The following is a 27,893-nucleotide window of genomic DNA, read 5'->3' as shown; positions in this document are numbered from 1 at the left end:
GAATCAGAATCAGAATCATCTTTATTGCCAAGTATGTAGGACACACAAGGAATTTGTTTCCGGTAGAACACGCTGCACTAGTATCGTTGTCAAAAAAACTGCTAAGTGGCACTATACAGTTCCATTTTGGCTACTGTTGAAAGAGTTCAAAGAGTTAATGGCTTGGGGGAAGAAGCTGTTTAAATGTCTGCTGGATTTGGTGCGCATGGATCGGTAGCGCCTGCCTGAGGGGAGTAGCTGGAAAAGGTGGTGGGCAGGGTGCGGAGGGTCCAGTAAGATTTTCCGCGCCCTAGTTTGGATTCTTGCAGTGTGCAAGTCCTCGAGAGTGGGTAGGGCGGTGCCAATGATTTTTTCCGCCGTCCTAACTGTCCGTTGAAGTCGGATTTTGTCCATTTTTGTGGCGGCCCCGAACCAAACGGTGATGGAAGAACACAGGATGGATTCGATGACAGCCGTGTAGAAATGTTGCAGCACCTCCTGTGGCAGGCCATGCTTCTTTAGCAGCCTCAGGAAGTACATTCTCTGTTGGGCCTTTTTCAGGATAGAGTTGGTGTTGACCTCCCACTTCATGTCCTGGGAGACTGTGATTCCCAGGAACTTGAAGGTCTCAACGGTTGACACCAGGCAGTTGGATAGTGTGAGGGGTAGCTGTGGTGATGGATGTTTCCTGAAGTCCACCATCATCTCAACTGTCTTGAGCGTGTTCAGCTCCAGGTTGTGACGGCTGCACCAGAGCTCCAGCTGCTCCACTTGTTGTCGGTACGCAGACTCGTCGCCGTCTTTGATGAGACCGATGACCGTGGTGTCGTCTGCGAACTTTATGAATTTGACAGCTGGGTGCGTTGAGGTGCAGTCGTTCGTGTAGATAGAGAAGAGCAATGGAGAGAGGACGCATCCCTGCGGGGCTCCAGTGCTCGTGGTTCGTGTCGTGGATGATATATTTCCCAGTCTGACCTGTTGTGTCCGTCCTGTCAGGAAGCTGAGGGTCCACTGGCAGATCGTGGCGGACACACCAAGCTGGAGAAGTTTGGGGATGAGGAGTTCTGGGATGATGGTATTGAACGCAGAGCTGTAGTCCACAAACAGGATCCTTGCGTAGGTTCCTGTGTTGTCAAGGTGGTCGAGGATGTGGTGCAGTCCGATGTTGACTGCATCCTCCACAGACCTGTTTGCCCGGTAGGCAAACTGAAGAGGATCTAGCAGAGGTCCGGTGATGTTCTTTAGGTGGTTCAGCACGAGGCGTTCAAAGGCCTTCATGACCACAGACGTCAGAGCGACAGGTCTATAGTCGTTCAATCCCGAGGGTGCTGGTTTCTTTGGAACTGGGACGATAGTAGACTGTTTGAAGCAGGATGGGACTTCACACTGCTCCAACATGACTACCATTCGAGCACTGATGCAGGTGGCTGTGCAGGAAGATGTTCCCCAACACCAAATGGACGTGAAGATTGCATATCTCCATACCCCAATGGACTGTGAATTATATGTGGAGCAACCTGAAGGTTTTGAGACCAGGTCACAAACAGGAGAATGTTTGGTATGCAAGCTCAACAAATCACTGTATGGCTTAAAGCAGTCAAGGCGTAACTGGAACATGTTACTAAATAATCACCTCATAAAGAATGGTTTTATACAAAATGATGCAGATCACTGTGTTTACTGCAGATAATCTGAAAATGATAGTCATTTTGTTAGTGTGGGTGGATGACTTAATCATTGCGGCGAGTAACGATACCCTACTGGGTGAAGTAAAAGAAATGCTAAAAAGAAGGTTCAAAATGAAAGATATGGGTCCACTTAGACACTTCCTAGGTATCGATTTTAAACAAAGTAAAGGAGAAATCAAGATAACTCAAAAGAGACACATTGAGAGAATGTTGAAAAAAATTTGGAATGGCTGAGCGCAAAGTAAGAAGCACCCCATGTCAACAGAAATTGGACTGAAACAGTGAGGTTGAAGTTATCAACTCATCAGGGTACGGAGAGATAGTGGGCAGCCTAATATACATAATGACATGTACCAGACCTGATTTAAGCTGGGTTGTTAGCAAACTCTCACAACACCGAGCTGAACCAAAACAGCAGCAATGAACTGCAGTTAATGTTGGAGTAAAACTGTATATCATGTAGTCACATTATATTCGTAAATTAGTTTGATTTGTATTATCCAAGTTACTTGCACACGCACATAGCTTTTTGTTTTTACTCATAGCCATGCTGACTCTCAATAACAGAATGTGTAGACACCATAACAGAATGTCTCCTTGAAATGTCTCAGTGAACAGTCTTCTGCTCTTATCAAAATATGCTTGTGTTTTGCGCCAGTCTCAACCGGTGTGCTCCCCCTCCCTTTAGACTGTTGAGATCTTTGTAACCAGGAACTCCCAAAATTTCAATAAAAGCAAGGGGACCAGAGATTGTTTTCAGAGTGGGTCGGATGAATGTTACGGAACAGTCTCTGAACACTCCTTGCAAGTCCATCTCACGTCTTTGTGTTTTTCTTTCACAATTGGTGAAAATGTTTTGGGTTTAACCCTAACAGTTAAACACTTACTAAAATATTTAAAAGATACTACAGATCAAGAGCTTAATTTCAGAAAATGTGAAGAAAAGTTAAAACTAGAGGGATATACTGATGCTGATTGGGCTGCCGATATAAATGACAGGAGGAGCACAACCGGATATTGTTTGAGACTAACTCATGAAGGTCTCGCTATATCGTGGAAAAGTAGAAAACAGCCAACTGTGGCGTAATCAACATGTGAAGCTGAGTATATGGCACTGGCGGCCACAACTCAGGAAAGTATGTACCCGTGGCGACCTTGTCCAATTATTAAAAGGGGTAGACAGCAGTAACCGCCACGTACAAGTAAAAATATATGAGGACAATCAGGGGGAAAGAGCTTTGTTCATAAACCCAGTGTGTAGGCAGAGAAGCAAACACGTAGATATTAAATATCATGTTGTACGGTCTGCGCACACCGAGGGTAAAATATCTGTAAAATATTGTCTGACAGAAAACATGGTTGCGGATGTTTTTACTAAGGCGGTGACAAAAGTGAAACTTGAAAGAATCACTAGATATTTGTTGTGAGAAATGTGAATATTTTGAAGCTTGCAGTGTTGCAAATATGTTTTTATTTTTACAACAATGTATTTATTGTTTCGGTGTTTTTAGTGTTTTTCTTGATGATTGACACGGCTGTGCATCATTTTTCTCTCGTGAGTACTTTCAATCGCTACAAAAAGTTACCATTTTGGTTACCGTTAAAACGCTAGGACTGCTGCCAGAATGACTAGCGGAACAGAAACAACTTGGGGTATTGATTGTATGAACGACCAAATCGGCCCGCCGCAAAGGATGTTGTGTTGGTTCCGGAATTGGAAACGCCACTTTTCTCGTGACTGCCCTCTTCAGGTATTATGCGTCGATTCGAATAACGAAGCTGTGGTGAATTCGTAATTTTAGGTTATTTTGATGCACAGACTTACCGTAACGTGCATTGCCATTGACTACGCATGCGTAAAATATGTTAAAGAGCCTTTCCCACGTTGCTGGTGCAAGAAACTCACGGTCCAATATATGATAAGGAAAACGCGAGTCTTCGTCATTCAAGACACCACAAAGGGGGAAGACAAAAAAGAAAACATCACCTCGAAATCTTTGTTTTCGATTACGCGTCGAAGGAACCCCAGCCTCAAAACAGGACGTTGATCGGTACTTTAAAAGACTTCAACATGACAACACTATCCGGGTAAACTCGTTTCGAAAGAAGTTGCTGCTAACTAGCCTAGTTATCTTAAGCTAGCAAGCGGCTAACAAAGATAAGCGCACATAAACTCGGTAAACAGATATCAAGTGGGGAATTGTTGAAAGTGTCGTGGAGAGAAATGTCTGCAAGTACGACATTAAGATACGATGAGCAACTTTGTGGAATAAAAGAAGAGAACGGGGAATATTTTCAAGTCCAAGGCGAAGTTTTCAAGCTGCCGTGGGTTGTTCTACGCAGAGCCGGTTTGTACACTTCTTACTCTCGCTTGTCGAGAAAGGTACTACTTTCAAGTTTGTTTTTCAAGCATTTAACTTGACTAAACCGGTGTTTGTCTACTTGTGTCCTGCAGACGTCAGTGAAAAATATCTTCGTCCCGAGCAACGGGAGAAAGATTCTTTTCGCACTGAAAACGTAGAAGAAAATTCCCTTTACATCAAAAAGGAGGAAGAGGGGCAGGACAAAATCAAGACAACATTTACCTTTGTCCCTTTTAAGAGTGAAGATGAAGACATGGGTGAGGGCGAGGAGAACATGGGTGTGGAGCCTCCAAGCTCCATCTTTTTTCAACTGCGGTAGCCAACTGTGTGCAATTAATTCAGACTGAGATAGTTGCGGGGGGAAATTTAAACATAAAAACGTTTTGTTCTCAATTCAAAATAGTAAAGGGTATTTGTATCATCTTTGTGGTTGGTCAGCGTAGGATGAAATGACTGAAGGATTTTTTGTTCATAAGAATTTATGAGAAATGTAAAGGTTGTCTCCATGAGGGTCATTTTGGGGAGTCAACATCAAACGGCTAGCAACCAACAGAGGGTGACGTTAATTCAGAACCGACTCTTTGGCTGCCCTCAGGAGTTGAACAAAACAGACAAATGTGATGCTGGTACTTGACCAAATCAATTGTGTTTTTGTCTTCTTGTGTCCACTAGACATCAGCGAAAAATATCAACCGGAGGCCGAGTCTTTTCGGATTAAAAATGAGGCGGAGGAAAAGCCCCTTCACATCAAAAAGGAGGAAGAGGAGGAGGATATCAGCAAGATGCCATTGACATTTATCCCTTTCAAAAGTGAACAGGAGGACCAAGGTAAGCACGAAAGGTCCAGAGGAGCGAACCCTCCGAGCAGTGGCACAAGTCAAAGTATCACAACAGAAGATGATGGAGGCCACCTTGAACCATCGCAAGCACATCGAGATGACACATCATCACACTCTTCAGACACTGACGACAACCACGATCAGGATGATGAACAGACAAAAGGTGACCGAGGTGTAGCTGATGTGGAAAGCGATTACGAGACATCTGATACAGACGATATTGATCCTGACTTTTTACCAGATGCGAATAATTGTAAGTGAATTGTGCTTTTCCCACTAATAGCTGTACCTCATAGCTTTGCATGCTCAATATGATTGTTGAAACGGAGGTCCATACTTTTTTTTCCTCTAAAATACCCATGTACAGTGATACATCGTCTTATGAACGCTTTAGCTAACAAACTTTTCACCTTACAAACGTTAAATTCGCGAAAATATAATCTTGGCATACAAACTATTTTTCTGGAAACACACAGAGCGCCACAATGAGTGATGTGTCGTGCTGGATCTCTGAAGTGAACAAAGGTGAAAATGGCAGCCAGCTTTTTTTCCTTCTATTCCCCGCCCCCTGTCTTTGGTTAAAGCCGCACATGATTGGTCAAGATCCGTGGTAGAGGAGGGAGGGGACACAGAAATACACACGAAAGGGAGACAGTAAAGCTTGAAACAAAAAAATAAAGGGGGACGAAAAACAAAAGTGCAGTCGTGAGAAAATGGATAGAAAACACAGTGAAATCTGGACGAGTTTCAACTTTCTTGATAGTTCAAAGGCAGAGTGTAGACCACAAGGTTAAAATATCCCATCAATCAGACTCCCCAAATCACCTGCACAAGTCATATGTACAATTTGAAGAGAGCACACAAGCAAGGAAACCAGCCATTAATGACGTTTCTAGTGTGTCTGCCTGCATCTGTTGCTGTTGCAATATCACAACTTCTAAGATGTACAACCCAGGGCTCCTTGAGACACTTGCAAAAAGCTATCCATTCCATCAAGCCATCTATGACCATCACAAGGGTAAATAAAATAACTTTATTGTACAGTACAGTTTATTTCTTTAATTACAATACCATAGCACATTTATTATACATAAAATAAGATATATTTTGTGTAGTTTTAAGGCTTATTTAGTTGAGAATTATGTTTTATGGGGGACCCGGGAACGGATTATTCTCATTTTAATGGTTTCCTATGGGAAATTAATGTTTGGAATACACACTTTTCGCCTTACACACTTTCTGGGAACCAATTAAGTTCGTAAGCTAAGGTATCACTGTTTTTCTTTCCAGATCCTGATGAGAATGAAGTTGATGGTTCACAAGAAGGTGACATCCAAACAACTGAGAGAATACCTGTAACAAGTCGGCGAGGATGCTTCCAGAAGAGAAAGGTTCACAAACAGTGGTCCGATGCGAGTGGGGAAAACACTGACGAACACGTGTTTGTTGAGGCAGACTGTTGCATTGATGAAATTCTATCACCATTCAAATACTTTCAAAGGATTTTCGATGAAGAAATGATGGACATTATTGTTGAACAGTCGAACCTCTATGCAATGCAAAATGACATCAATAAGCCCCTGTGTCTCACCAAAGGAGAGCTTGAGAAATGGCTGGGATTGATATTTTATTCCTCAATCTCAAAATTACCAAACACTCGGATGCATTGGGCTCGAAAGCTCTCGCCACTAACTGATTATGCTGCAGAATGTATGACAAGGGATCGCTTCGAAACTATAAAAAGGAACTTGCATTTAGCAGACAACACAAAACAAGGAACTCGAGGAAGCCCAAGTTATGATCCCTTGCACAAAGTAAGGCCAATGATAAATCACCTGAGACAGAAGTTTCAAGAATTACCCAAATCACAGCGTTTGTCAATTGATGAACAAATAGTACCCTATAAAGGTAGATCTACACCCAATCAGTATCTGCCAAATAAACCAAAGAAATTGGGGTTCAAGTTGTTTGTGCTGGCAGGTGATGATGGCTACGTGTATGACTTCATTCCATATGCAGGAAAGATAAATCCAGTCAGTGACTCCAAGGTTCCCGATCTGAAAGGAAGCTCAAATGTTGTGCTCCATTTGGCTCAAACTATCCAACCAGGAAAGAATCATCTATTGTACTTTAATCATCAGTTTACATCTATCCCCTTACTCCAACATTTGGCAACAAGAAAAATCTGGTGTTGTGGCACAGTGCGGCTCAATCGACTGGTTGGACTCAACAAGAGCCACACTGCTGACGAGCAGCTCATGAAAAGAGGCAGAGGTTCATATGAAGAAAAAATACTGGGGAAAGATGCCTCCGCGGTGAGATTAGTACGCTGGTTTGACAACAAAATAGTCAATATCGTGTCAACCTTTGCAAAGGCAAATCCTCTCTCTACTGTCAGTCGCTTTGATAGCAAAAGTAGAGAGGTTATAGAAGTTACCATTCCCGATATTGTGAAGAGGTATAATGAGTCGAAGGGGGGAGTCGATCTTGCAGATCATCTCCTTTCCCTGTATAGAATCAACATACAGTCTAAGAAGTTCTACCAGAGACTTATTTTCCATTTTTTGGACATGGCTCTCGTGAACTCTTGGCTTCTGTATCGGAAGGATGCTTCTTCTCTTTCCCTGACGAGAAAGGATATATTATGCCTTGCTGAGTTCAAATTGCATGTTGCAATTTGTCTGACAAAAGCAGGCAAGGTATGTCAGCCTGCTTTTGAACCTCAAGCGAAAAGACATCGACGTTCTTTTCCTACCGATGATATTCGGTTTGACAATATAGCTCATGTTCCATATGTCGCAAAGAACCGCAACAGGTGCAAGCATGGCAAATGTTCGGGGAAATCAAATATTTACTGCAAGAAATGTAATGTAAATCTTTGTTTGAATAATCACAAGAACTGCTTTGCATTATTCCATGGTTATTAGTTAGTTTTCTGTATCTGTAAAAGAATTGTGTTTTAAATGATTTTTGAATGCTAGTAAAGCCTTTTTAAAAGTGTGCGCAAAATAAAAATTTTGTCGAGTTCCCAGACCAATGATTGACACGGCTGTGCATCATTATTCTCTCGCAATCGCTACGAAAAGCTACCATTTTGGTTACTGTTAAAACGCTAGGACTGCTGCCAGAATGATGAGCGCAACACCCAGACGTGACCTTTAATTCAACGCATAAAAGAATTGGGCATCCCCCTTTATCTGTGACCACCCAACTTGTGTTTTTGACCGTTGTTTGCGTTTTTTCGATGTGACAACATTTTTTAATAAACTCACCTACAATGACAGAAGCCTGATTAAATTCCATGATCGATGTTTTTACCCGCACACACACACCATTTTTAAAAGTGTTGAATAAACTTGAAAACTTGTAATTAAATTTTAAATTAAATTGTGTCACAGCTCGCTTTATAACACATACAAGCTGACAGTGGTGTCTAATATCGAACTAAAATCACCCAAAAATAATTTTTGTTGTCTAAAAACAACTTGGGGTATTGATTGAATGAACGAACAAATCAGCTCGACGCGAAGGATGTACTTTGTTCTTTTTTGTTCAAATTTCCGAAGGTGAAAACACCACTTTTATGACGAAAACCCTCTTCTTGTATGAAGCGTTTATGACAACAACGAAGATGTGGATTTGAACAGCAAAAGTCAATGTAGCTTTTTTTGGATGCTAAGACTTCCCGTACTTTACATTGCCATCTGACTGCGCATGCGTGAAAAGACCCCCATGTTGCTGGTGCAAGAAACATGTGGAAAATGCGTCTGCTTCGTCGTGGTTGCACGAGTCATTCTGGCAATTTCCGGGTATCACATGATCAGCTCGTTTCGCAGGTGATATCAATCATGAAATTTCCCCAATTGTGTCTTAGCCTCACACATACATCCACACACGCACGCTCAACAGTCATTCAAGACGCCACAAAAGGGTTAAAACGTTTTTCCCCGCATTTACAGCTGGGGGTGTGCCCTGAGATAATTTCAACGGAAGAAATGTGCCTTGGCTTGAAAAAGGTTGAAAAACACTGGATTGCATCAAAAAAAATGTAGATGTACAAACGAAAGTTATTTGTAGATTTTTTGGCTATACAGACTTCCCGTACCTTGCATTTCCATACACTGCGCATGCGTGTCCAAGACCCTTCCCCGTGTTGCTGGTGCAAGAAACTTGCTGAAAACGCGTGTCTGCTTCGTCATTCAACACACCACAAAAAAAGATTACAGTCACGTTGGTTTTCGATTAAGCGTTGAAGGGACCACAGGACGTCGTTCGGTACTTTAAAAGACTTTGACTCATTACAGACTCATTACAACACTTTGTCCGGATAAACTCGCTTCGAAGCAAGTTGTTGCTAACTAGCCTTGTTGCTCGGTAGCAGCTAACAAAGAGAAGCGCACATAACTTCGGCAATAGGCTATCAAGTGAGGAATTGTTGAAATCGTCGTGGGAGAAATGTCTGCAATGACGACACTAAAATACGAGGAGGAACGTTGCTCGACAGAAGAAGAGAACGGAAAACATTTTCAAGCGCAAGGCGACTGTTGCAAGCTGCCGCGGGTTGTGCTATGCAGATCCGGTTTGTACACTTCCTCTCACTTACCTAGAAAACAACTACATGTACTTCCAAGTGCAGTGAAGAAAATAAGTATTTGAACACCATGGTATTTTACTATTTCTCGCACTTCAAATCATGGAGGGGCCTGGAATGTTCATCTAACAATTTATTTGTGTGATACTGCGGTAAATAAGAATTTGATAACCTGAAAAAAATGAATGTTAATATTTGGTACAGTAGCCTTTGTTTTCCATTACACAGGTCAAATATTTCCTGTAGTTTTTCACCAGGTTTGCACACACTGTAGGTGTTTTTTTTACTTTGATCATTTGAAATAATCCTTCATTCCCCTTTAGGACTCAAAAGAGTCCGACACCTAGAATGAATGGAATCTAATAAAAGTACCAGCAGCGTCACAATCAAAGGGAGTTGGCACGACATTAATGAAGTGCTGTGTGGAAAGACTGGACAGCATTTTCCTATCAGTAGAACATGGAGCAACAATGACCACATGTAGATTGTTGAGGGATGTTCCCTATCCACAGGACAACAGGTGTCTGCTAGGGAGGGATCATAAAGGAATTGACAGAATTGAGTTGATCACGGGAGACACCAAGTCCAAGAGAGGGGCTGTTGTAAGTTTGACTGGAAATCTCATTGTGGGACGGGAGGCGTTTTGCTTGTTTTGAGAGGGGAGAGGGGCTCAGCAGTCTGTGTTTCGGTGGTGGGTCTGCAGTGATCAGGTCAAGTATGACGCAGTTGTTTTTTTTTTTCTTTTCTCAGGACCTTAGGTTTACCACCTGGTCACAGGTTGACACGCCGGGGCTATTCTGCCCGTATTCCGTGAAATCAACCTTTGTTTGAATGATGCCATCAATGGATGGCAGGGGTGGCAGCTGGGGTTGGATCAGTGGACGTGGTTTCTTGGTCGTGGTCAGATTGTGGGATCACTGACCCCAAGGGGGATATGTGTGTAATATTTACGCAAGAATGTGGCATTTCTCTTTTAAAAGCGTAATTACACCTAGCAGAAGCATTCTTCGCTGCAACAGAATCAATTTATCATTGCTGGCATGCAACTGTATGACAGGTAAAACAACCAATCCCTTGTTTATTTGCTCATATCGTCCGTCACACACATTTTTTCCTGTTGGACATTATTTGGATGAGTCATGTTATATTTGCAAACAGTTATACTCAGGGTCTTGAACTAAGGATGTTTTCACCAGATTAAAATTAAAATCAGGAAACCATTGTTCAAAATTATCAGCGACATTTTGGTATTTAAACGACAACCGACGTCACTTTTTTGTTTTTTAACTGACATCAGAAAAACGTTTTATAGCATCTAAAATACCCAAAACACGCAGGATGATATTTTTAGTCAAATGCAAAACACCAATAAAAATGACTTAAAGTGTCCAAAATCTGTAAAAAATTGAGCTGCGAATTGGGCATTTTCAGAGAGTCCCGCCCCCAGTTCGTGACGTCACGCCAAGACGTCTTGCATTGCTCGTGAATCAAAACAATGGCTTCAGATTCGGAGAATATGCTTTCTTGTTCCACATCCAGTTATGAATATGATTTAAATAGTTCTGAAGAGGAAAGCATACATGTTTGCAATCGATTAAAGAATTTATTTGTGCCATTTTGAGGCAACATTGGGGGAAAGTCTCTCACCCAAAAAAGAGGCACAAAATGGCGACCTCCTGTGGCCACTTCTGTTTCCACAGGCTGATAAATTCCTTATATGGCGCTTGGACGCCCTCTTCTGGCGGCTTTTGGGTGCAACACGAGGTCCTCAGACCAAACAAGTACAGCTAAATATATTGACGTGATGGAAGGACCGCTACAATGTGTCTTTTTTACGGTAAAGGGCGGTCCTTTAGTGATGTCTGGGACGCTAAGTCACACACATGCACACCTCGTTCGCGTTTCTCGATCTTCTGCTCCACCGCTTCTGCTCGCTCTCTGCTCCACCGTAATTTTGTTTTGTGTCCTCTTCGGCTGAACACTAGCCTCTGGTGAGGTCTTTTTTGGTCCCATAGCAGCAAAAGTCTTCCTCTTTTCCTTTCGGCTTTTCCCTTCAAGGGGTCGCCACAGCAAATCAGTGTCCTCCATCATTAGAGGTTTGATCCGCATGTTTGTTTTGGCCAAGCTTTGACGTCGGATGCCCTTCCTGACACAACCCTCTGTATTTATCCGGGCTTGGGACCGGCACAAGAAGACTTATGTCCGTTTGTGGCTACAGAACAAGCAACTCGCTCAGTAAAAGACTCTCAAACACAAAATGGTAATCGGCACAGCAACATTCAAAGACGCAAAAATTATGGGTCAAATGTGTGTCGTCAGTATATGTCATGGCAATTTCCCAACTTCAATAACTGGTCATTTAGTTAGACTTTTAGCAATGATTTTTTTAACAGTAGTTTTCCAAGATTGCATTTTGTTATTTGTATTTTTTCACTTGATTTATTAGTTTTTGTTTTTTCTAGTTCTTTCAATCGATTTTATGGTGCTTAGTTGGCTTTATTTTTTTACCAAATGTTTTTTTTTTTTTTTTTTTCATTTAAAAAAATCTACAGTGGTACCACAGTATTATATTCTCGCCAATTTAATGTTCGTAAGGCAAAAAGTTCATTAGCTAAAGCGTTCGTAAGCCGAAGTATCAATGTACTTCTTTTCTTCACTGTATTCGTTTTCAAGAGAAACCGCTCGTGTTTGTGCTTGTTGACCATTTTTACTTCCAATGAAGAGCCACCAACCACTGTTCTCCACAAGGGGGCGTACAAACAATAATACGGCACAATGGACAAAATCTGACTTTTTTCCCTTCTAAAAACAATACTGTGGTATAAACAAAAAACGTCTTGCACATTATTACAGTTCATTTGTCAGTATCCGTGATAAATCCTTGAAGACAAACGACATATCTACTCAGAGAAAGGGGGTGTGGAAAAGTAGGCCGGCAGTCGCGCTGTTCGGCCGTGTGCTTTGGTGTTCTTCCGCCGAAAATTAGTCCGCCAACCATTGTCCGTGTATTTCCCGAAAAATAGTTTGTATGCCAATATTATATTCTCGCCAATTTAATGTTCGTAAGGCAAAAAGTTCATTAGCTAAAGCGTTCGTAAGCCGAAGTATCACTGTACTTCTTTTCTTCACTGTATTTGTTTTCAAGAGAATCTTGATTTCACTATGGCATTTAATTTGACCAAACTGGGTGTGTCTTTGTTGTACTAAATTCATCCTGTCTACTTGATAACTAATGTTAAGCAGATTCCTTACTTACAGACAGTGTATTGTAGGTGTTCAAATACCTGACATGTTTCGGCGACTACTTCCGCCTTCGTCAGAGTGTCCAACACTAGTCGCCGAAACATGTCAGGTATTTGAACATCTACAATACACTGTCTGTAAGTAAGGAATCTGCTTAACATTGGGTGTGTCTTTGTTTTCTTGTGCCCCGCAGACGTCAGTGAAAAATATCTTTGTCCCGAGCAACGGGAGAAAGATTCTTTTCGCACTCACAACGTAAAGGAGAAAGAGGGGCAGGATATAAACAAGACGACATTGACCTTTGTCCCTTTTAAGAGTGAAGATGTAGACATGGGTGAGGGCGAGGAGAACACGGGTGTGGAGCCTCCGAGCTGCGGCTCAGATCAACACATGACAACAGAAGGTGATGGCACACCATTGGGAACAATCTCAAGCACATACTGTAGCAACGTCAACCACATCATTACACTCTGACAACACGAATGACGATGAACAAACTAAAGATAATGTTAATGATCTCATCGTGGGGGAAAAATGATTCAAGAACGAAGAATGAATCAAAAATGCATTTCTTGATTCTGCACTATGTACAGTTTTGTTTATGGAACGGTTTTTGCACATCTACATTTGCACAGTATACAGTTGACATTTTTATTTGTTATGCTTAGAATATCTTGTTTTCTATCCTTTCACCCCCACCCCAACCCCATCCCTTTTCAATTGCTGCTGTGGACTGCAAATTTCCCCATTGCGGGACGAATAAAGGTATTCTGATTCTGATTCTGAACTGTGGGAAAAGCTTTTGCCTGCACTCTTTGTGATCAAATCTTCTCGTGAGTTCATCAAAACAGATGTGATGCTGGTGTTTAACCAAATCAGATGTGTGTCTGTCTTCATGTGTCCTCCAGACATCAGCAAAAAATATCAACCGGAGGCAGAGTCCTTTCGTGTTAAAAAGGAGGAGGAGGCTGATATCAGCAAGATGGCAGTGACTTTTGTCACTTTCAAAAGTGAACAAGAAGACCAAGGTGAGCACGAAAGGGCCAGAGGGGAAAAGCCTCCAAGCAGTAGCACAAGTCAGAGTATCACAACAGAAGATGATGGAGACCACCTTGAACCATCGCAAGCACATCGGGATGACACATCATCACACTCTTCAGACACTGACGACGACCACGATGATTATGATGATGAACAGACAAAAGGTGATCGAGGGTGTCACACTCGCAACAAATGCTGGGAATGCTCTTGGTGTGGGAAAACATTCAGGTTCAAGAATTCTGCAAAAAGGCACACAAGAATCCACACTGGGGAAAAACCCTTTTTCTGCTCGGTTTGTTTTAAAAGCTTCCGACACAAATCACATCTCACATACCACACAAGAATCCACACTGGGGAAAAACCCTTTTCCTGCTCGCTGTGTGATAAAAGCTTCCGAGACAAAGCAGACTTGACAAGCCACACAAGAATCCACACTGGGGAAAAACCATTTTCCTGCTCAGTTTGTTGCAAGAGTTTCAGTAGAAAATCACATTTAACAAGCCACACAAGAATCCACAATGGGGAAAAACCATTTTCCTGCTCAGTTTGTTGCAAGAGTTTCAGTAGAAAATCACATTTAACAAGCCACACAAGAATGCACACTGGAGAAAACGCTTTTTCCTGCTCGGTGTGTGATAAACGGTTCGGACGCAAATCACAATTAACAAGCCACACAAGAATCCACACTGGAGAAAAAGATTTTGCCTGCTCGGTGTGTGATAAAAGCTTCCAATTCAAATCACTATTAACAAGCCACACAAGAATCCACACTGGGGAAAAAGATTTTGCCTGCTCGGTGTGTGATAAAAGCTTCCGATGCAAATCACAATTAACAATCCACACAAGAATCCACACTGGGGAAAAACCCTTTTCCTGCTCAGTTTGTTGCAAGCGTTTCAGTCAAAAATCACATTTAACAAACCACACAAGAATCCACACTGGGGAAAAAGATTTTGCCTGCTCGGTGTGTGATAAACGCTTCGTGCGCAAATCACAATTAACAAGCCACACAAGAATCCACACTGGGGAAAAACCCTTTTCCTGCTCAGTTTGTTGCAAGCGTTTCAGTCAAAAACCACATTTAACAAACCACACAAGAATCCACACTGGGGAAAAAGATTTTGCCTGCTCGGTGTGTGATAAACGCTTCGTACGCAAATCACAATTAACAAGCCACACAAGAATCCACACTGGGGAAAAACCCTTTTCCTGCTCGGTTTGTTTTAAAAGCTTCCGACTCAAATCAAATTTGACATTCCACACAAGAATCCACACTGGGGAAAAACCCTTTTCCTGCTCGGTGTGTGGTAAAAGTTTCGGACAAAAGTCAGATTTAACAATCCACATAAGAATCCACACTGGGGAAAAACCCTTTTCCTGCTTGGTGTGTGATAAAAGTTTCAGACACAAATCAGACTTAACAAACCACACAAGAATCCACACTGGGGAAAAACCATTTTCCTGCTCGGTGTGTGGTAAAAGTTTCGGACGAAAGTCAGATTTAACAATCCACACAAGAATCCACACTGGGGAAAAACCCTTTTCCTGCTCGGTGTGTGATGAAAGCTTCCCAGCCAAATCACAATTAACAATCCACACAAGAATCCACACCGGAGAAAAACCTTTTGCCTGTTCAGTTTGTGGTAAAAGCTACACTGACCACTCCACACTACAAAGACACAAGAGAATCCACACTAAGGAAAAACCATTGTCCTGCTCAGTTTGTTGCAAGAGTTTCTATGACAGTTCACATTTAACAAGCCACACAAGAATCCACACTGGGGAAAAACCCTTTTCCTGCTCCGTGTGTGATAAAAGCTTCCGATGCAAATCACAATTAAGAATCCACACAAGAATCCACACTGGGGAAAAACCCTTTTCCTGCTCCGTGTGTGATAAAAGCTTCCGACACAAATCAGAATCAACAATCCACACAAGAATCCACACTGGGGAAAAACCATTTTCCTGCTCAGTTTGTTGCAAGAGTTTCAGTAGAAAATCACATTTAACAAGCCACACAAGAACGCACACTGGAGAAAACGCTTTTTCCTGCTGAGTTTATGGGAAAAGCTTCGCTGGGAAGTCAAGGTTGAGGCAACACAAAATAATACACACTGGGAAAAAACATTTTCCTGCTTTGTGTGTGACAAAAGCATTTCATCTTGAAAGTTTAAACAACGGGCGGCCCGGTAGTCAAGTGGTTAGCACACCGGCTTCACAGTGCAGAGGTCGCCGGTTCGCGTCCCGGTCCGGCCTCCCTGTGTGGAGTTTGCATGTTCTCCCCGGACCCGCGTGGGTTTTCTCCGGGTACTCCGGTTTCCTCCCACACTCCAAAAACATGCATGGCAGGCAGATTGACTACTCCAAATTGTCCCTACGTGTGAGTGTGAGAGTGACTGTTGTACGTCTTTGTGTGCCCTGCGATTGGCTGTCCCCCGCCTCGTGCCCGAAGACAGCTGAGATAGGCTCCAGCAACCCCCGCGACCCTAATGAGGAATAAGCGGTACGGAAAATGAGATGAGTTTAAACAACTTTTTGCATGCACAACCATTAAACAATCTGCATTGATGTTGACATCTTGTAGGTCAGTATTTGTTATTCATGTCCGAATAATAATAATAATAATAATAATAATACATAATACATTTCGTCTGTGTAAGCTCTTAATGCAGTTCGGCGCAGGATCGGATATATCGATAGTCCGGTTATATCGATATTTTTTCCAACTCCCGAGAATATCGATATAACGAGACTTTACTGTAATAATAATAATAACGAGAATACATTTTGTCTGTGTAAGCTCTCAGTCATACAGGAGTGGTCCATCGATGAAAAGGTTTCTTCAGCCGTCATCTGTACTTCTTTTTAAGGTGTCGGACGTTTCGCTTCTTATCCAAGATGCTTCGTCAGTGAACTCAATTCTTTTGCTGGTAGTTTCGGCGCTATATATATTCCTACTGTCCTGCTCAGTTTGTTGGAAGAGTTTCAGTCAAAAATCACATTTACCAAACCACACAAGAATCCACACTGGGGAAAAAGATTTTGCCTGCTTGGTGTGTGATAAACACTTCCGACACAAATCACAATTAACAATCCACACAAGAATCCACACTGGGGAAAAACCCTTTTCCTGCTCGGTTTGTTTTAAAAGCTTCCGACACAAATCGCATTTGACATTCCACACAAGAATGCACACTGGGGAAAAACCCTTTCCTGCTCGGTGTGTGGTGAAAGCTTCAGACACAAAATACAATTAACAAGCCACACAAGAATCCACACCGGAGAAAAAGCTTTTGCCTGTTCAGTTTGTGGTAAAAGCTACACTGACCACTCCACACTACGAAGACGCAAGAGAATCCACACTAAGGAAAAACCATTTTCCTGCTCAGTTTGTTGCAAGAGTTTCTATGTCAATTCACATTTAACAATCCACACAAGAATCCACACTGGGGAAAAACCCTTTTCCTGCTCCGTGTGTGATAAAAGCTTCCGATGCAAATCACAATTAAGATGCATGGCAGGCAGATTGACTACTCCAAATTGTCCTTAGGTGTGAGTGTGACAGTGACTGTTGTACGTCTTTGTGTGCCCTGCGATTGGCTGGCAACCAATTCAGGGTGTCCCCCGCCTCGTGCCCGAAGACAGCTGACATAGGCTCCAGCAACCCCCGCGACCCTAATGAGGAATAAGCGGTACGGAAAATGAGATGAGATGAGTTTAAACAACTTTTTGCATGCACAACCATTAAACAATCTGCATTGATGTTGACATCTTGTAGGTCAGTATTTGTTATTCATGTCCGAATAATAATAATAATAATAATAATAATTAATAATAATAATACATAATACATTTCGTCTGTGTAAGCTCTTAATGCAGTTCGGCGCAGGATCAGATATCTCGATAGTCCGGTTATATCGATATTTTTTCCAACTCCCGAGAATATCGATATAACGAGACTTTACTGTAATAATAATAATAACAAGAATACATTTTGTCTGTGTAAACTCTCAGTCATACAGGAGTGGTCCATCGATAAAAAGAAGTACAGATGACGGCTGAAGAAACCTTTTCAAGGTGTCGGACGTTTCGCTTCTTATCCAAGATGCTTCGTCAGTGAACTCAATTATTTTGCTGGTAGTTTCGGCCCTATATATATTCCTACTGTCCAGACGCGGCAGTGCTGGACTCTACTATGGTTGGTCCCTGCTCTCTGGTTGGGGGGAGCAGAGGACTACTCCCTGCGGCTCCACTTATTACTTATTTTGTCCTGACTGATAAAAAGACTTAATCAACATCGCAGGGACAATACTGACAAATATCATGTAACAAAACACACACAAATCCACAGTGGAAAAAAAACATTTGATGCTCAGTTAGTGGTAAAAGATTCTCTGAGAAGTCAAGTTTAAGAAGACACAAAAGAACATACAGTCAGGCAGAACACATAAGAGCCCAAGTCTGTGTGAGTCCTTGAGATGGATATCCTTCAGTAATGTACAACATAAGTCTGATTTCCCCAAAAATGTGATTACCGGTATTGGACTTACATTTCTGCTTTGCAATGACGCCCCTGTTGGAATATTGGACTTACTGTATTTGGAACAAATATGCCCAGTGGAGTCGAATTAACACTTAATAGACCAAGACGTGACCTTTAATTAAACACATAAAATAATTGGGCAGCCCCTTTATTGTGACCACCCAACTGAATGTTTTTCTGACGGTTGTTTGCGTTTGTTCGATGTGCGAGCATTTTTCCCCTACATAACTTTTTTTCCTCCCTATAAGTTGGTAAGATGTTTCTGTTGTGATTAACTCACCTACAATAACATAAGCATCAGCAAGGATTGAATATGATATCCTTCAATATTGTACAAGATCATACATTTTCTGCAAATTTGTGATTACTTAAATTTCTGATTTGCAATGACACCTCATGGTGAAACATTGGACTTACTGTGTTTGGAACAAACGCCCTGTGGAGTCGAAGTAAAAATGTTGTTGGGCCCAGACGTGACCTTTAATTCAACGCATCAAAGAATTGGGCAGCCCTGTTTATCTGTGACCACTCAACTGAAAGTGTTTCTGACGGTTGTTTGCGATGTGACATTTTTTCCCTACAATTTTTTTTTCCTCCCGATAAGTTGGGACGATGTTTCTTTGTAATTACCTCGCCTCCAATAACAGATGCATGAGCAAATTCTACGATGGATTTTTTCACCCCCCCATACACACCCTTTCTTAAAATGCTGAATAATCTTGAAAACTTTTGTGATTAAATGTGAAATTAAATTGAATCACTGGTCACTTTTTTGAACACGTACAAGCCGACAGTGCTGTCTGATTTCGAACTAATATCGTCAATAAACAATTGATTTTGATCAGTGACGTTGTCAGAGATATGACAGACAGACACCGTGGACAGAGACTCAGAACCAGAAAGATTGTCCCCACTGCCGGCAGGAGACGCAGTCATCAGATGACATACGTCTGAATTGTGCGCCCCTCTGCCAAGCTATTTATTGAGAGTATATGTAAATTACAGTGATATATTAGTAAACATAGTTTTCTTGATTATAATGCCACACCTCTGGGCGTTCTGAGCACCAACAGCTGCAAGCAGTAAAACATAAGACATTTTAATTGGTTGTCTTTTCCAAAAACTGATAAGTTTGTAATCTGGCGCTTGTGCAGGATGTTTAAGCCGTAAATAACTTTGGTGGAAAAGGAGTATCTCAAGCCCTAAATTCTGTGCAAGGCCGGACCTTCTAGAATCTTGATGGAGACGACAGTTCACCTTGCCGTGTCTGTTTCACTCAGATTTACTGTGGCCATCTGCGCTTTGACTGTAGGCCCATTGTTTAGTTGGTCAGCAAAGCACGGCACTTTTAAACATGATAAATTATTATTCTCCATCAGACGTGCAGTCAGGTGGGGCAGTGCCTCACCTGTCATCATGGAAAGCTGTCATGGAAATATCAAATGAAAATATAAATTAAACAGTATGTATTTAGGGATTTGTACTTTAAAGTTCTTGTCCATTTAACTTCACCGCTTTAAGATTTTTTTTCAAAATCGCTGAATTTTCACATTTACCGTTCAATTACTAAGTCGAGACGAGCGGTGAGGCAGCAGCCGGCTGAGCCTCACCATGGATTGCGCAATCACTATGCTTACTGTGCTGGCTTGCTCTGCAGTGACACCGCATTGCTGTCCTGCATATCGCTATTAAAGCGTTCAAACACGTTTAGTATATGAACTAAATTTCTACAGTTTAGCTGGTGTATATAATGTAGAGTCACTGTACATTATAAACACTGTACTACAGTGTTTATTTTGTTTTATTTTTATCAAAACGCTGTGCGTAGGTGAGGAAAACAGTTCTCCGGCCTCATGACAGGCAGGGGGCGCTTGTGATTCCAGAGATACTTCCGACTCCACGGCTGCAGAATAATAGAATTAGGGACAGCAAGCTACAGTAAACACTTAGCAAGTGCAACCCTGCAGTCATTTTTCCGTTGCTTGGCCTCACTTTCAGAATGGAGGATTACATATCTAAATTGAAAGAATTTTCTAAACTGGACTTTCAATCGAAGCAGGAGGTAATAATTAAAGGAAGACCAACACCGGAGCTAAAAGGTTTGCTTCAGACAACGGGACACAATACTCGCTCGCTCTTTTCAGGCGGACTGGTACACACGAAAAGGCTGGCTGTGTGGATGTCCAGCAAGAAAGCGCCTTTTCTGCTTTTCCTGCCTTCTGTTCTCAACTTGTGACAATGTCTGGACTCAAATGGGATATTGCGACCTGAAAATTTTACAACGGAGCCTCATCAAACATGAGCGAAGACTCAACATCAGCATCCACAATGCGAAGGTAAAGGAGAACCGGGAGATTTTAAAAGATCTCATCAATGCCACCTGCTTCCTTGCCAAACAACAGCTGGCATTTCGTGGAAATGATGAAAGTAAAGGCTCTGCTAATCGTGGCAACTATGTTGAACTATTACATGCTTTCGCTGAGAAAGATGACAGGCTAGCGAGTCATTTTGGGACATCCACTGTATTTTGCGGCCTGTGAAGCAGAATACAGAACGATTTAATTGAAGCAGTTTCTGCAGTGTTTGCTTTCAACATTTAGCTTGTAGTCAACGTGCACATTCCACCATGATGTCCCTGATCCACTGGTGGAAGGACGCTTTGATCCTCTCCTCTTTCATCTAGAACTGCTTCATGTAATCACAAAGAGGGTACAGCAAGTCCTGAAGAATGAATGTCTCTCTGTGTCTTTGTTTTGTCATATTGTCTCTATGCTGTCATATTATTTGTTATTTAGGTTTTTTTTTGTTATTTTGACTTCAAGACGGCGCCGCGAGAGTGGCTGCCTTTCCAGCAGCTCATGTATTTTGTTGTTCTACTTTCATTCCTTTCATCACTTTGCTGCTGTGAAATGTAAATTTCTCCACTGTGAGACTAATAAAGGCATATTGGATTGGATTGGATATGCCTTTATTAGTCTCACAGTGGAGAAATTTGCATTTCAATCCAATCCAGTTGGTGATGTCATTAGAAATGACATTAAAAAGGAGATCGGTGCAGCCCCATTTGTTGCTGTAGAAGTAGACGAGATTGTCATTCTCAGCACTGAGAAGACTGAAAACATACAGTCGGAACAGGACTGATCAAGGATGACTTCACTGGCAGTGATCTCCGTTGAGACAGAGAGACTTTTAAAACTGAAGAAAGATAAGGAAGGCTTCTACAAAGAAGTTATCGATGCCTTTCTTCAGAAGGAGCGGCGCATGGACTTCATTTACAAGTAAAGGTAACACGATAAAAACGTTTTTTAATTATTTTTTTCTATGCTACAGTTTGTATATATAAAGAATGCTGACATGAAATTTTAAACAAAATACGTTAACTGTTGCCAATCAAATGGTGAATAAACTACTCTGGAGAGTTCATATGTTTGTAAATCTGACTATGATGACGTCAGTGCCTCACCAGCCATTGACCTCACTGCACGTCACGGGTATTGATTGAATGAACAACCGAATCGGCTCACCGCAACGGCTGTTGTGTTGGTTTTTCGTTCACATTTCCGGAAGTAGAAACGCCAGATTTCTCATTACTGCCCTCTTCAGGTATGAAGCGTCGATTACAACCAAAAAAATAATTCCCTCCGCACAAAAGCTCGATGAGAAGGGTTTTTTAGCCGTCATCTGTACTTTTATTCAAAACAGTACAGATGACGGCTAAATAAACCTCATTGATGGACCACTCCTGTACGACTGAGAGACTACACAGACTTCCACACAAAAGTCATTTGTAGATTTTTTGGAAATACAGACTTCCCGTGCCTTGCATTGCCTTCCACTGCGCATGCGTGTTCAAGAGCCTACCTCGTGTAGCTGGTGCAAGAAACTCACGGAAAACGCGTGTCTGCTTCGTCATTCCAGACGCCACAAAAAAACAACAACAAAAGATTACAATCACGTTGGTGTTCGATTAAGCGTTGAAGGAACCGCAGGACGTCGATCGGTACTTTAAAAGACTTTGGCATTACCACACTTTGTCCGGATAAACTCGTTTCGAAGCAAGTTGTTGCTAACTAGCCTTGTTGGTCGGTAGCAGCTAACAAAGAGAAGCGCACATAACTTCGGCAATAGGCTATCAAGTGGGGAATTGTTGAAATCGTCGTGGGAGAAATGTCTGCAATGACGACACTAAAATACGAGGAGGAACTTTGCCGGACAGAAGAAGAGAACGGAAAACATTTTCAAGCGCAAGGCGACTTTTGCAAGCTGCCGCGGGTTGTGCTACGCAGATCCGGTTTGTACACTTACTCTCACTTACCTAGAAAACAACTACATGTACTTTCAAGTGCAGTGAAGAAAATAAGTATTTGAACACCATGGTATTTTACTATTTCTCGCACTTCAAATCATGGAGGGGTCTGGAATGTTCATCTAACAATTTATTTGTGTGATACTGCGGTAAATAAGAATTTGATAACCTGAAAAAATGAATGTTAATATTTGGTACAGTAGCCTTTGTTTGCTATTACACAGGTCAAATAAGTCCTGTAGTTTTTCACCAGGTTTGCACACACTGTAGGTGTTTTTTTTTACTTTGATCATTTGAAATAATCCTTCATTCCCCTTTCGGACTCAAAAGAATCCGACACCTAGAATGAATGGAATCTAATAAAAGTACCAGCAGCGTCACAATCTAAGGGAGTTGGCACGACATTAATAAAGTGCTGTGTGGAAAGACTGGACATCATTTTCCTATCAGTAGAACATGGAGCAACAATGACCACATGTAGATTGTTGAGGGATGTTCCCTATCCACGGGGTAACAGGTTTCTTCTAGGGAGGGATCATAAAGGAATTGACAGAATTGAGTTGATCACGGGAGACACCAAGTCCAAGAGAGGGGCTGTTGTAAGTTTGACTGGAAATCTCATTGTGGGACGGGAGGCGTTTTGCTTGTTTTGAGAGGGGAGAGGGGCTCAGCAGTCTGTGTTTCGGTGGTGGGTCTGCAGTGATCAGGTCAAGTATGACGCAGTTGTTTTTTTTTGTCTTTTCTCAGGACCTTAGGTTTACCACCTGGTCACAGGTTGACACGCCGGGGCTATTCTGCCCGTATTCCGTGAAATCAACCTTTGTTTGAATGATGCCATCAATGGATGGCAGGGGTGGCAGCTGGGGTTGGATCAGTGGACGTGGTTTCTTGGTCGTGGTCAGATTGTGGGATCACTGACCCCAAGGGGGATATGTGTGTAATATTTACGCAAGAATGTGGCATTTCTCTTTTAAAAGCATAATTACACCTAGCAAAAGCATTCTTCGCTGCAACAGAATCAATTTATCATTGCTGGCATGCAACTGTATGACAGGTAAAACAACCAATCCCTTGTTTATTTGCTCATATCGTCCGTCACACACATTTTTTCCTGTTGGACATTATTCGGATGAGTCATGTTATATTTGCAAACAGTTATACTCAGGGTCTTGAACTAAGGATGTTTTCACCAGATTAAAATTAAAATCAGGAAACCATTGTTCAAAATTATCAGCGACATTTTGGTATTTAAACGACAACCGACGTCACTTTTTTGTTTTTTAACTGACATCAGAAAAACGTTTTATAGCATCTAAAATACCCAAAACACGCAGGATGATATTTTTAGTCAAATGCAAAACACCAATAAAAATGACTTAAAGTGTCCAAAATCTGTAAAAAAATTCAGCTGCGAATTGGGCATTTTCAGAGAGTCCCGCCCCCAGTTCGTGACGTCACGCCAAGACGTCTTGCATTGCTCGTGAATCAAAACAATGGCTTCAGATTCGGAGAATATGCTTTCTTGTTCCACATCCAGTTATGAATATGATTTAAATAGTTCTGAAGAGGAAAGCATACATGTTTGCAATCGATTAAAGAATTTATTTGTGCCATTTTGAGGCAACATTGGGGGAAAGTCTCTCACACAAAAAAGAGGCACAAAATGGCGACCTCCTGTGGCCACTTCTGTTTCCACAGGCTGATAAATTCCTTATATGGCGCTTGGACGCCCTCTTCTGGCGGCTTTTGGGTGCAACACGAGGTCCTCAGACCAAACAAGTACAGCTAAATATATTGACGTGATGGAAGGACCGCTACAATGCGTCTTTTTTACGGTAAAGGGCGGTCCTTTAGTGATGTCTGGGACGCTAAGTCACACACATGCACACCTCGTTCGCGTTTCTCGATCTTCTGCTCCACCGCTTCTGCTCCTTCTGCTCCACCGTAATTTTGTTTTGTGTCCTCTTCGGCTGAACACTAGCCTCTGGTGAGGTCTTTTTTGGTCCCATAGCAGCAAAAGTCTTCCTCTTTTCCTTTCGGCTTTTCCCTTCAAGGGGTCGCCACAGCAAATCAGTGTCCTCCATCATTAGAGGTTTGATCCGCATGTTTGTTTTGGCCAAGCTTTGACGTCGGATGCCCTTCCTGACACAACCCTCTGTATTTATCCGGGCTTGGGACCGGCACAAGAAGACTTATGTCCCTTTGTGGCTACAGAACAAGCAACTCGCTCAGTAAAAGACTCTCAAACACAAAATGGTAATCGGCACAGCAACATTCAAAGACGCAAAAATTATGGGTCAAATGTGTGTCGTCAGTATATGTCATGGCAATTTCCCAACTTCAATAACTGGTCATTTAGTTAGACTTTTAGCAATGATTTTTTTAACAGTAGTTTTCCAAGATTGCATTTTGTTATTTGTATTTTTTCACTTGATTTATTAGTTTTTGTTTTTTCTAGTTCTTTCAATCGATTTTATGGTGCTTAGTTGGCTTTATTTTTTTACCTAATGTTTTTTTTTTCATTTAAAAAAATCTACAGTGGTACCACAGTATTATATTCTCGCCAATTTAATGTTCGTAAGGCAAAAAGTTCATTAGCTAAAGCGTTCGTAAGCCGAAGTATCAATGTACTTCTTTTCTTCACTGTATTCGTTTTCAAGAGAAACCGCTCGTGTTTGTGCTTGTTGACCATTTTTACTTCCAATGAAGAGCCACCAACCACTGTTCTCCACAAGGGGGCGTACAAAAACAATAATACGGCACAATGGACAAAATCTGACTTTTTTCCCTTCTAAAAACAATACTGTGGTATAAACAAAAAACGTCTTGCACATTATTACAGTTCATTTGTCAGTATCCGTGATAAATCCTTGAAGACAAACGACATATCTACTCAGAGAAAGGGGATGTGGAAAAGTAGGCCGGCAGTCGCGCTGTTCGGCCGTGTGCTTTGGTGTTCTTCCGCCGAAAATTAGTCCGCCAACCATTGTCCGTGTATTTCCAGAAAAATAGTTTGTCTGCCAAGATTATAGTCTCGCGAATTTAACGTTTGAAAGGCGAAAAGTTCGTTAGCTAAAGCATTCGTAAGCCGAAGTATCACTGTACTTCTTTTCTTCACTGTATTCGTTTTCGAGAGAATATTGATTTCATGATGGCATTTAATTTGACCAAACTGGGTGTGTCTTTGTTTTCTTGTGCCCCGCAGACGTCAGTGAAAAATATCTTTGTCCCGAGCAACGGGAGAAAGATTCTTTTCGCACTCACAACGTAAAGGAGAAAGAGGGGGAGGATATAAACAAGACGACATTGACCTTTGTCCCTTTTAAGAGTGAAGATGAAGACATGGGTGAGGGCGAGGAGAACATGGGTGTGGAGGAGGAGGCTGATATCAGCAAGATGGCAGTGACTTTTGTCACTTTCAAAAGTGAACAGCAAGACCAAGGTGAGCACGAAAGGGCCAGAGGGGAAAAGCCTCCAAGCAGTAGCACAAGTCAAAGTATCACAACAGAAGATGATGGAGACCACCTTAAACCATCGCAAGCACATCGGGATGACACATCATCACACTCTTCAGACAATGACGACGACCACGATGACTATGATGAACAGACAAAAGGAGATCGGGGGTTTCACACTGACAACAAATGCTGGGAATGCTCTTGGTGTGGGAAAACATTCAGGTTCAAGAATTCTGCAAAAAGGCACACAAGAATCCACACTGGGGAAAAACCCTTTTCCTGCTCGGTTTGTTGCAAGACTTTCAGTCAAAAATCAAATTTCACATGCCACACAAGAATCCACACTGGGGAAAAACCCTTTTCCTGCTCGGTGTGTGGTAAAAGCTTTGTACACAAATCAGAATTAACAAGCCACACAAGAATCCACACTGGGGAAAAACCCTTTTCCTGCTCAGTTTGTGGCAAACATTTCAGTCAAAAATCAGACTTAACAAGACACACAAGAACCCACACTGGGGAAAAACCCTTTTCCTGCTCGGTTTGTTTTAAAAGCTTCGGATGCAAATCACATCTCACACGCCACTCAAGAATCCACACTGGGGAAAAACCCTTTTCCTGCTCGGTGTGTTATAAAAGCTTCCGAAACAAATCAGACTTAACAAACCACACAAGAATCCACACTGGGGAAAAAGATTTTGCCTGCTCGGTGTGTGATAAAAGCTTCCAATGCAAATCACAATTAACAAGCCACACAAGAATCCACACTGGGGAAAAACCCTTTTCCTGCTCGGTTTGTTGCAAGACTTTCAGTCAAAAATCACAATTAACAAGCCACACAAGAATCCACACTGGGGGAAAACCCCTTTCCTGCTCAGTTTGTGGCAAAAGCTTCCGAGACAAATCAGTCTTAACAATCCACACAAGAATCCACACTGGGGAAAAACCCTTTCCCTGCTCGGTGTGTGGTGAAAGCTTCAGGCGCAAAATACAATTAACAAGCCACACAGGAATCCACACTGGGGAAAACCCCTTTTCCTGCTCGGTGTGTGAAAAAAGCTTCCAATGCAAATCACAATTAACTGACCACACAAGAATCCACACTGGGGAAAAACCCTTTTCCTGCCCGGTGTGTGGTAAAAGCTTCATACAGAAATCACAATTAACAATCCACACAAGAATCCACACCGGAGAAAAAGCTTTTGCCTGTTCAGTTTGTGGTAAAAGCTACACTGCCCACTCCACACTACGAAGACACAAGAGAATCCACACTAAGGAAAAACCATTTTCCTGCTCAGTTTGTGGCAAGAGTTTCTATGTCAATTCACATTTAACAATCCACACAAGAATCCACACTGGGGAAAACCCCTTTTCCTGCTCCATGTGTGATAAAAGCTTCCGATGCAAATCACATTTAAGAAACCACACAAGAATCCACACTGGGGAAAAACCCTTTTCCTGCTCGGTGTGTGCTAAAAGCTTCGGACACAAATCACAATTAACAATCCACACAAGAATCCACACTGGGGAAAACCCGTTTTCCTGCTTGGTTTGTGATAAAAGCTTCAGTGACAAGTACACACTAATAAGACACAAAAGAACACACAGTGAGGAAAAACCATTTTCCTGCGCAATTTGTTACAAGAGTTTCAGTAAAAAATCACATTTAACAAGCCATACGAGAACGCACACTGGAGAAAACCCTTTTTCCTGCTGAGTTTATGGTAAAAGCTTCGCTGGGAAGTCAAGGTTGAGACTACACAAAATAATACACACTGGGGAAAAACATTTTCCTGCTTGGTGTGTGACAAAAGCATTTCATCTTGAAAGTTTAAACAACTTTTT

The 27,893-nt window shown here is 41.9% G+C and overlaps 2 protein-coding genes and 1 pseudogene across 8 annotated transcripts; all 3 read left to right on the top strand.

Annotated features, from left to right (window-relative positions):
• The first annotated feature begins 8,990 nt into the window (after window positions 1–8,990).
• Window positions 8,991–20,779, top strand: LOC148891350 (uncharacterized). 7 transcript variants are annotated; one of them, XM_089007516.1, is made up of 4 exons: window positions 8,994–9,448; window positions 12,897–13,106; window positions 13,612–13,731; window positions 20,432–20,779. In XM_089007516.1, the coding sequence occupies exons 1-4, from the start codon at window positions 9,325–9,327 to the stop codon at window positions 20,521–20,523; spliced, it is 546 nt and encodes a 181-aa protein (XP_088863642.1). In that variant the 5' UTR covers window positions 8,994–9,324; the 3' UTR covers window positions 20,524–20,779. The 7 variants fall into 7 exon arrangements, with proteins under 7 accessions (XP_088863637.1, XP_088863642.1, XP_088863639.1 ...); XM_089007513.1 differs by having other exon boundaries at window positions 8,995–9,448; window positions 13,612–13,908; window positions 20,432–20,774; XM_089007517.1 differs by lacking the exon at window positions 20,432–20,779 and adding an exon at window positions 16,552–16,613 and having other exon boundaries at window positions 8,995–9,448.
• LOC148891351 (uncharacterized) lies at window positions 16,573–19,044 on the top strand (annotated as a pseudogene).
• Window positions 20,780–22,149: 1,370 nt separating the features above from the next.
• Window positions 22,150–27,095, top strand: LOC148891349 (uncharacterized). Its single transcript, XM_089007532.1, is given in 3 exon segments — window positions 22,150–22,578; window positions 25,799–26,901; window positions 26,903–27,095. Coding segments are annotated over 3 exon segments (1,287 nt in total). The 5' UTR covers window positions 22,150–22,454; the 3' UTR covers window positions 26,963–27,095.
• The last annotated feature ends 798 nt before the right edge of the window (window positions 27,096–27,893 follow it).

This window comes from Hippocampus bargibanti, linkage group LG11 (genome assembly GCF_051943395.1).
Source record: "Hippocampus bargibanti isolate YZ-2025 linkage group LG11, ASM5194339v1, whole genome shotgun sequence".
Lineage (NCBI taxonomy): Eukaryota > Metazoa > Chordata > Actinopteri > Syngnathiformes > Syngnathidae > Hippocampus > Hippocampus bargibanti.
This window is presented reverse-complemented; position numbering and strand designations above follow the sequence as displayed.

Bases quoted from the DNA above. Each gene is read 5' to 3' on its own strand.
- LOC148891350 (XM_089007511.1), top strand. From the start codon at position 9,325: ATGTCTGCAATGACGACACTAAAATACGAGGAGGAACGTTGCTCGACA. The intron at 9,449-12,896 runs GTTTGTACACTT...TGTGCCCCGCAG, and splicing joins GGTTGTGCTATGCAGATCCG to ACGTCAGTGAAAAATATCTT. The intron at 13,107-13,611 runs GTGATGGCACAC...TGTGTCCTCCAG, and splicing joins TCAACACATGACAACAGAAG to ACATCAGCAAAAAATATCAA.